Below are 9,494 nucleotides of genomic sequence, written 5' to 3'. Positions count from 1 at the left end.
TACAACTTGTTATCTCAGATTCTCCAGCATCGGCAGTTCCTACTATCTTGTAAACAAAGTAAACTGGGTTTTGTTAAGTGATTCCATTGAATGGAACTAATTAGCACAAGTGTATGAAGGCTTCCTTTAAATTAGTTTTAGCTGTATTGCAGTCTAAGATTCGAGCACATAATATAGGCTGATGGGTCTTGGAGCAGAGTAATAGACTCCCTAACTCTAGGTCAAAAGATCAGAGTTCAGGTTCCATCCACCCAGAACAGAGTCACATGCCCAAAGTGTTGATTAAAACTGTAATCTAGGTTAGCATAGTATTTAATTAATTTTTACATCACTGGAGTTGTTTGGATCACATGCTATATCATCAGTTGAATATTGACCATCCAATTTACGGTCTGAGGAGTTCATTTGGCATTGACAGTCACCATCATAACATAGTGCTGTGTGGGAATTCTGGCTATCCACAAATGAATTATTGTATTTCTAGATAAGGAAACAGCGAATGGATGTCACACCACACATTCAATGAAGTGCCTTGGGAAGTCTTAAATGTTATGAATGGTATTATAAAGTGCAAGTTTTCCTTAACTGGAGGAACCTCGAGATTCAACTGATCTTCACACAGCATTTTTGCACCACCATGATCTGATTTTAAACACAGTATAGTCTATCCACAGCTATTAGAAAGCAATTTAAAAAATGATCCCCATTCAGTGTAAGTTATGAAACTTAATTCAGCAAATATTTCTTTTCTCAAGGGGCGTGGGCATTGCTGGTAATTGCACTTCAGCAACTTGCTTAGCCATTTCAGAGGGCAGTTAAAAAGCAACCACATTGCTGGGAGTCTAGAATCATGTGTTGGCCTGACCAGGAAAGGACACAGATTTCTCTACCTAAAAGGACATCAGTGAATCAGGTGGGTTTTTGCAATATTGCTGATAGCTTCATGGTCCCAATCACAGATTCTCTTATTCCATATTTAAGAAGTGAATTTAAGTTCCACCAGCTGCCACAGCAAATTTGAACCCATGTCTCCAAAGCATTAGACTGACCCTCTGGATTAGTAGTCGACTGAAATTAACCACAATTGCACCATCTCCCCATCTCATCGGCAAACATAATTGTGTGCATTGTTTTCCTTCCGACTAGTTAAGAATCATCACATACCTTGAAGAACACAATTACATATTTTGCTCCTTTTTGAGTGATGTCAAACAAAAATCGTTCCACCAAATAGAAAAAGTGCAAATTCTGCCCCTCGCGAAAAGTACTGTCTAGTACATGTTCAATCATTAATGAATCCCCATCAATCACAAAAAATTCAGACTCCACGGAGTCGTGTAGCAAGCTGGTACATCTGTAAGAAAAATCAATGAATAGCTTTACAAACAAACTAAATTAACTGAAGATGAGTCAACGTCTTAGGTAACCAATGCAGCAACTAAGATTTGTATGGACAGTACTTTATGTGGAATTCCAGGAAGCATTTATGAAGATTCTCCCAAAAAGATGACAGTTAACAACAATTAGAGTCCATGGAATTATATGCAACTTATTGATGGGGAGGAAATTGGTGCGGAAGCATGAGAAAGTAAGAATAATGGATTTGTACTGAACATGACAGGATGATGTACCCAAAAATCTGCGTAGGTGAAGATGGGAACAGAAAGTTGAAGGAGAATAGAAATTAGTGCACCAAGCTGTGGTATAAGGAATTACATTTGCTAGTGCTATTGGGGAGGTTTTAAAATAACTTAGCAGGGATATGGGAACCAACAAAGACTGGTAGAGAAGACCAGAGCTCTCAAAATACTGACATGCAACTGGCACTAGCATAGAAATAGCAAGTTAGTTGAAGTCAAGTTAAGCTAGAAAAAATGAAGTCTAAATCAGGGCTCCTGTGTGAATGCAACAATATAGTAAAGAGGACTGGGGAGTTACAGGTGCAGATTGCCACGTGAAATTTTGACATTGTGCTAATAACGCAAACATACAAACTGGAGTAGTCCAATTCGCCCTCAAGTCTGTTCTGCCAATGAGATCTTAGTTGATCTGTAGTCTAAATCCATATACCTGCCTATGGCCAGTAAACTGGCAACTGATTCAGCATCAACTGTTTTGTGTGTAGAAGTACTTACTAACACCTCTACTAAATGGCATGGTCCTAATTCTCAGTCTATGCACCTGGTTCTATAATCCCCAGCCTGTGGAATCAGTTCACCTTTACTGACCCTGAGTTTTCCTGTTAATATCTTGAAGACTCCAATTAGGTCACCCTATAACCTGCTAAATTCGAGAGAAAACAGGCCTAATTTGTATAATCTCTCTGCATAACTTAATCCCTGAAAGTCCACGTATAATGATGTAAACCTGCATTGTCTTCCCTCCGAGGCCTTTCTAAGGTGGGGTGCCCACATCTGCTCTCAGTTTTCCAAATGAGGTCTAAACTGCGTTTTATATAGCTGCAGCATACCTTCTGTATTCAAATACTCCAGTCGTATAGATATAAAGGCCAGGATTCCATTAGCCACCTTGATATTTTCTGCACCTATTCGTGGCATTTTACAGAACTATGCATCTGAAATCCCAAGTTCCTTTGGAAATCCACAATGTTTAACTTCATGACATCTGTAAAGCACCCTGATTTATCCTTTTCCGGCTCAAAATGAATAACCTCTCACTTGCTTACATTGAACTCCACCCACCACAGTTTTGCCCATTCATCAAATCTATCAAAATCCCATTGTAATTTTATGATATTATCTACATTGTCTACAATGCTGCCTAACTTTGTGTCATCAAATTTGACTATATCTTTCTACTCCATTATCTAAGTAGTTAACAAATAACATGAATAATTGGGACCCTAACAGAACCTTGAGACACACCACTGGTCACATATTGTCAATTTGACTCCCAGCCATTATCTCTACTTTCTGTCACCTTCCATTCAATAAATTTCCTAGCCATGTCAGCCATTTTTCCTCAATTCTGTGGACTTCTGCCTTAGTTAACAGTCTCTCATTTGGGAAGTTACCTAATGCCTTCTAGAAGTCCATATAAACAATATCTATGAATATTCCCACGCCCACTACCTTAATCACCTCTTCAAAACATTCAAAGAGGTTTGTCAAGCGTAACTTATCTGTCGTAAATCCATGCTGGCTCTCCCCTATTAACTGATGTTCGGTTACCCAATCCTTGATTATAGACTCCATCAATTTCCCCACAGATGTTAGGTTAACTAGTGTGTATTTCCATGGTTTTCCTCTTTCGCCCTTCTTAAAAAGCAGAGTGACATGCAATTTTCCAATCCACTGTATTTAGGGAACTCAAAGATTATAGTTAGGGCATCTACAAAGTGCTCCCCTACTTGCTTTAACAGTCAGACCTGATGTTTTCTCACTCTTTTGTTCCATTAATTTCCTCATTATCAATGTTTTAATTACTTTAATTTAATTCAGTCCCTATCCCCACTCCACTACAAAACTTTCTCAGGACTTCCAGCAAGGTATCCTCCATTTCTGCTGTAAATGCTCAGGCAAAGTAACTATTCAACGTCTGCCTTCCCTGTAGTCACTGACAATATCCCAACTTTCAGATTCAGTTGGCCAACATTGCTCCTGACCATCTTCTTTCCCTTTATGCAACTATAAATTTGCTTCTTACTAATTATTGCAAGTTTTCTTTCATAATCACTTTAGTAGCTCTTATAAGCCACTTAATGGTCCTTTGCTGGTGTTTGTATCTTTTGCATTCAGCAGCATGTGTGCTGTTTTCTGCATTTTTCTTTTAGTTTAATGCTGGCCTTTATCTCTTTAGTTGCTCATAGCTGTTCTTTCTGTGAAGTGGAGCTTTTCTTTCTCTGGTATAGACTGGCTCTGTATTGCTTTAAATGTTTAATTAAACATCCGCCACTATTCTTCAGTTGTTTCACACATTAGCAGATTTTTCCAGTTTACTGTGGATAGTCTGTTTCTTCTCACTAAAAAGTCAGCATTACCTAAATCTAAAACTCTATTGACTGATTCATGTTTTTCGCTTTCAAATGATGCATAAACTCGATCATATTATGATCACTGCTTCATAAAAATCTACACACAATTAGATTACTAGTTAAATCTGCTCATTACTAAATCCAATATTGCTTGCTCCCTTTTGCATCCGAAATATTGCTCTAGGATACAATCTCAGACGTATTCCAGAAATTCACGATCTTTCTGATAAATGCTTGTCTGCCTCTCCCAATCTATGTCAAAATTAAATCCTTCATTAATATTACACTTCCCTACTTTCTGCAATCTAGCACTTCAGAGCTGCTACCAGGAGGTCTATACATGACACCTACTACAGTTTTAGATCTTTTACCATTCCTTTAGCATTCTTCAATTCCACCCATAAGTTTCCCACTGGATGCTTTCCCTTCATTACATACTCCATCACGACTAGAATGATTTTGTTACGAATCAGTACGACTACTCCACCCCTTCTGCTATTTTCCATATCCGTCCTGTAAATCTTATAACCTGGTTCCTGGCTAAAGGAAAGGCAAGACTGTGAGTTAAATATTTCTGGGTACAAGGTTATTCAGAAAAGCTAGAAAAGGAAGAAAAGGATGTGAGGTAGTAGTCTTGATTAAGGAGGGTATTGCAGTGCTGGGGAAAAGAGTCGTCTCCGAGCGTCCAAATACAGAACCAATTTGGCTAGAACTAAAGAACAAAAAGGGTATATTTTCTGAAGGGTCTAGGCCCGAAACGTCAGCCTTCCTGCTCCTCTGATGCTGCTTGGCCTGCTGTGTTCATCCAGCTCTACACCTTGTTATCTCAGATTCTCCAGCATCTGCAGTTCCTACTATCTCTGCATAACAACATTGCTAGGCATAGTCTATAGACCACCAATTTGTGGAAGAACAAAATTACAGCAGCATTACAGAGATGCTAACATTATAGCGTAGTTATAATGCAAGACCATTATACCCAAACATAGACAGGGATATCTTCAGTGTACAGGGCATCAATGTGCAAGCATTCCTGGATAGAGAGGTTCTGACAGCAATATTTCCCAGATCGTTAAGAAAGCAAGAAAGGATGAACTGTTGGCCCTGGTTCTTGGAAATGAGGTGAGCTATGTAGATCAAGCATCAGTTGGGGGACATCTGGGGAACACTGATCACTAAGGTTCAGGATATGGAGGAAAATAACACATAACAACCAGAGTGAGAAAATCAATTGGCAGAGAGTGGACTTTCAATGAGGCAAGAGAAGAGCTGGGTAGGATTGACTGGAATGAGTGTATGACAAGAAAATAGTAAATGAACAATGGGCTATATTCGAAAGAGGAATGTAGGATACAGTCAAGATGTATTCCCTCAAATGAAAAAGGTAGAACAAACAAATCCAGAGCTCCCTGACTGACAAAGTTGAAAGAAATTAAGACAAACAAGAAAAAAAAGCCTATGACAAGAGTCAGGTAGGAAATAAAATTGAGAACCAAGAAGATTATTAAAGGCTCAGAGGGGAAGTGAGAAAACAAATAAGAGGAGCAAAGACGAATTCCAGGAAAAGGATGCAGCAGGCATAAAGAGGGGTCCCAAAGTCCTCAATGCTCAAAAACAATTCAAGGAGCAGTAGGACCAATTATAGACCAAAAAGGGATTTACACACAGAGGCAGCAGACATGGCCGAGGTGTAAATGAACACTTTGTACGTCTTTAACAAGAGAAATAGTACTTGCGCCATGGTGATAGAAAAGGGAACTCAGAAAAGGTTCAATATTGATAGGACAGAAAGTATTAGATAGGTTGTTGGTATTTAAACTTGACATGGCACTGGGACTAGATGTGATGCATTCAAGGATTCTAAAGGAAGTGAGAGCGGAAATTGCAGGGACACTGGCCACAATCTTCCAGGTTCGCCTAAACTTGGGGGAGGTACCAGAAGACTGGAAAATGGCAAACATTATAGCCTTGTTCAAGAAAGAGTGCAAGAATAAACCCAGCAAATTCAGTGGGGTGTTGTGTGGGGGGTTGCTGGGGGGGGGGGGGGGGGGGGAAGCTTCTAGACACAGTTATTCTAGTGATAGTAGTCACATGGAAAAAAGTGGGGTGATTAGGAAGAGTAAGAATAGATTTTTAAACGGGCAATCACGTTTTACTAACTTGGAGCTTTTCAAGAGGTGACAGAAAGGCTCAATGAGGGTCTTGCTGTTGACACGTACATGCACTTTCAGAAAGTTTTTGATGCGGTACCACACAACAGACTTGACAGTAAATGTGTGTGTCATGGAATAAAAGGGTCAATGGCAACGTAGGCTGACGGAAGAGAATAATAGGAAATAGGTAGTTTTCAGGCTGGTGGAACATCTGTAGTGGAATTTTCCAGGGATGGGTAGTGGAGTCTTACTTTTAATGACATATTAACAATCTAGATCTTGGTGTGCAGGGGCAATTTCAAAGTTTGCAGGTGACGCAAAACTTGGAAGAATTGCAAACTGAGCGCAGGACAGTGCAATGGGCTTTTGTGACACTGCAACTGTGTCCCGACTCTGAGACAGAAGGCCTAAATTCAAGTTCCACCTGCTCCAAAGATGTGAATTACACATCTGAGCAAGTTGACTGAAAATATCTAGAACTCCAGGTCATAGACAAGTGGATGGAATGGGCTGGTAGGTGGCAGATGAGGTTCAAGGCACAAAGGTGTTAGCTGGTGGATTTTGGTAGGAAACATATTCAAAGGCGAAACAAAATAAGGGGATACAACTCTGAAGGGGGGCTGGAGCAAAGGCACCTCGGTGTATATGTGCACAGATCATTGAAAATGGCAGGACAGGTCAATGAAGCAGCAGGTAAAGCATACGGCTTTAAAATAGGGGCACAGAGCACAAAAGCAAGGTGGTGATACGGGAGATGTACATGACACTTGTTAGACCTCAGCTGGAATACAGTTCTAGGTGCCACATATTATAGGAAGGATGTAAACACACTGGCGAGTATGCAGAAGCAGTTTACTGGATTGAGGAACTTCAGTCACGAGGATGAACTAACGAAATTGGAACTGTCTCCTTAGAAAGAAAGCAGCCCGAGAATAGATCTGATACAGGATTTCAAAAACATGAGTGGGCTGGATAGAGCCGATAAGGACATTGTTCCTGTTTGTAAAAGGAACAAGAATGAGAGGGCATGGATTCAAAGTGATTTGCAAAAGAAGCAAGGGTGAATGGAGAAAAATCTTTTTCATTTAGCAAGTAGATAGGGAATAGAATGCACTGCCTAGAAATGTAGTGGATTGAGGTATTCCAGAGGGCATCGATAATTATTCGGATAAAAATAATGTGCAAGGGCATGGGAAAAGCGAGTGATTGGCACTCAGTAATGATGCGCATTCGAGCAGCCGGAGCAGGCATGGTCGGCCAAACTGCCTTCTTCTGCACCATAACACTTCTGCGATTCTGTGCAATGCACGGAATGTGAGATCATAACCTTTGAACGTAAGAATAATAGATTTAGAATATTTTCTAAAGGACTAGAACAAACTGTGGAGGAAAAGTGATTTTGAAATGCAAGTACAAAAGTTAGTGAAAGCTAACAAACAGATATGAAAGATTAATAGATTGTTGGCTTGTATCTCTGGAGGGCCGAGACACTAAAGGACGGAAGTCCTGTTAGTCCCCTCTTAAATTCACAAACTATCTTCAACAACTCTACCACCAAGGCCCCTCCAACCCCAACCAACTCCCCTCTGGAGTACTCCATTCAATTCTAGGCACAACAGAAAACATGCACTGGCATTGGCAAGGGTACAAATCAAAGTCATTATGATTCTAGAGCTTATTTATTCTTGTAAAATGTATATAATACTTACTATATATATATATCCAACTTTTTATCTAAACCTACCATACCTTTATCAAATACAATATGTTTACATCATTTTCCATTTGAGATCAAGGTCTTGTACTTTTTTATCCTCCTGAATGATTGGTTGAGATTAAATTCACTACAACTAGTCCAGTCAGGAAAAAATCTAATCTTGACAATTTAAGATACAAATGAATCTTTTTAAATGGCTCATTGTGGCACACAAGAGATTCCACATTACGTACGAACAGTTCTCAGTGTGGAACCACAGGTTGGGAATTTGCAGCTGTTGAATGACTGCTCCCTCAGCTAATGATCAAAAGGGAGGATAATGCCGCGTTTTACAATGGTACCAAAAGCCCTGCTGAGGCAGTTAAATCGGACTGCTACCAAATTTCTCGGTCAAGAAAATCTGAGACTTGTTGAACTCAACACTTCCGCAAAATAAAAAATGAAATGCCCTTTTAACAAAGCAGTTTGAAACGTGGTGAAGCATGTGGTTGCCGGTAATCAGAGTGTCCAGAAAATCCCAAAAAGCAAAGTCACCTCAACGCCAGATTTAAGGGCTCGAGTGCTGCTGCTGCTGAGGATTTTGGAGAGACACCCGTTTGAGGGTTTGTTCGATTGGAATTACCTAAGATGTAAATATCAGGAAGCTCGGGTGTTTCACAAAAAAAAAACATCTTTACAGCAGGATCACACTACTCCCCCATCCCCAAACACCGATTCATAAGGTTTCAATGAAAAGATTACTCACTCGGCCTTGGAAAGTTTGCTCAGCACAATGCTGGAAATGGTATTCAGAAATTTCAGCTGTCTCTGCAGATCTGCCCCAAGAAATGAAACACAAAAAAAAAACACCGTGAAATGACCCGATATTCCTCAAACTCTTGGCCGTCTCTCTCCTCCACACCGCCCGGCTCTTACCAGCTGGAAGGTCGGTATCTGCTCCCGGCCCAGGCCCAGGCCCAGAGCCAGAGCCAGAGCCAGGCCCAGGCCCAGGCCCAGAGCCGGGCTCCAGCTCAGACCCGGCCTCCGCCGCGGCCTCCTCCAGCTCAGAGCCCAGCTCCTCCTCCTCAGACAGCTCGGAGAAAGCCTCCTCCTCCTGATCCTCATCTCCCTGTTCGTCCGAACCGCCCAGGCTCTCGGCCTCCGAGTCGCTGCTGAAGCCGCTGCTCCCCTCCATCATATCGGCATCTCCTGAAGCCATCTCTCCCTTCTCCCTCTCACTGACTCGCCGTGTCTACCGCTACCACCCGGGCTGCACTCACCGCTCCCTGAGACCCCACCCCCATCCCAGACCCGGCAACGAGAGCGGCTGCGCGGGGCCCCGTGCGTCACGGACACTCCACCCTCCCCCGCCCCACCTTCCACATCCACCCTCACTCCATCCTCCACATCCACCCTCACTCCATCCTCTACCTCCACCCTCATTGCATCCTCAACCTTCACTCTATCGCCACTCTCACTCCATCCTCCACATCCACCCTCACTCCATCTTCCACTTCCACTCTCACTCCATCCTCCACATCCACCCTCATTCCATCCTCCACCTCCACTCTCACTCCATCCTCCATATCCACCCTCATTCCATTCTCCACCTCCACTCTCACTCCATCCTCCACATCCACCCTCATTCCAT

The 9,494-nt window shown here is 41.8% G+C and overlaps 1 protein-coding gene across 1 annotated transcript in view; it reads right to left on the bottom strand.

Annotated features, from left to right (window-relative positions):
- The window catches only part of LOC109912117 (probable ATP-dependent RNA helicase DDX60), a 99,144-nt gene extending 90,007 nt beyond the window's left edge, over positions 1 to 9,137 (bottom strand). The window contains exons 1-3 of the mRNA XM_048616101.1: positions 8,780 to 9,137; positions 8,610 to 8,679; positions 1,165 to 1,354 (exon numbers count right to left, since the gene is read on the bottom strand). Coding sequence (XP_048472058.1) covers positions 1,165 to 1,354; positions 8,610 to 8,679; positions 8,780 to 9,062 — 543 coding nt within the window. The 5' untranslated portion in view covers positions 9,063 to 9,137. The remainder of the gene's footprint in view (positions 1 to 1,164; positions 1,355 to 8,609; positions 8,680 to 8,779) is intronic.
- Positions 9,138 to 9,494: the final 357 nt, after the last annotated feature.

This window comes from Rhincodon typus, chromosome 1 (genome assembly GCF_021869965.1).
Source record: "Rhincodon typus isolate 14 chromosome 1, sRhiTyp1.1, whole genome shotgun sequence".
In the NCBI taxonomy this organism is placed as follows: Eukaryota; Metazoa; Chordata; class Chondrichthyes; order Orectolobiformes; family Rhincodontidae; genus Rhincodon; species Rhincodon typus.
The sequence above is the reverse complement of the archived record's forward strand: the minus strand, read 5'-3'. Positions and strand labels throughout refer to the sequence as shown.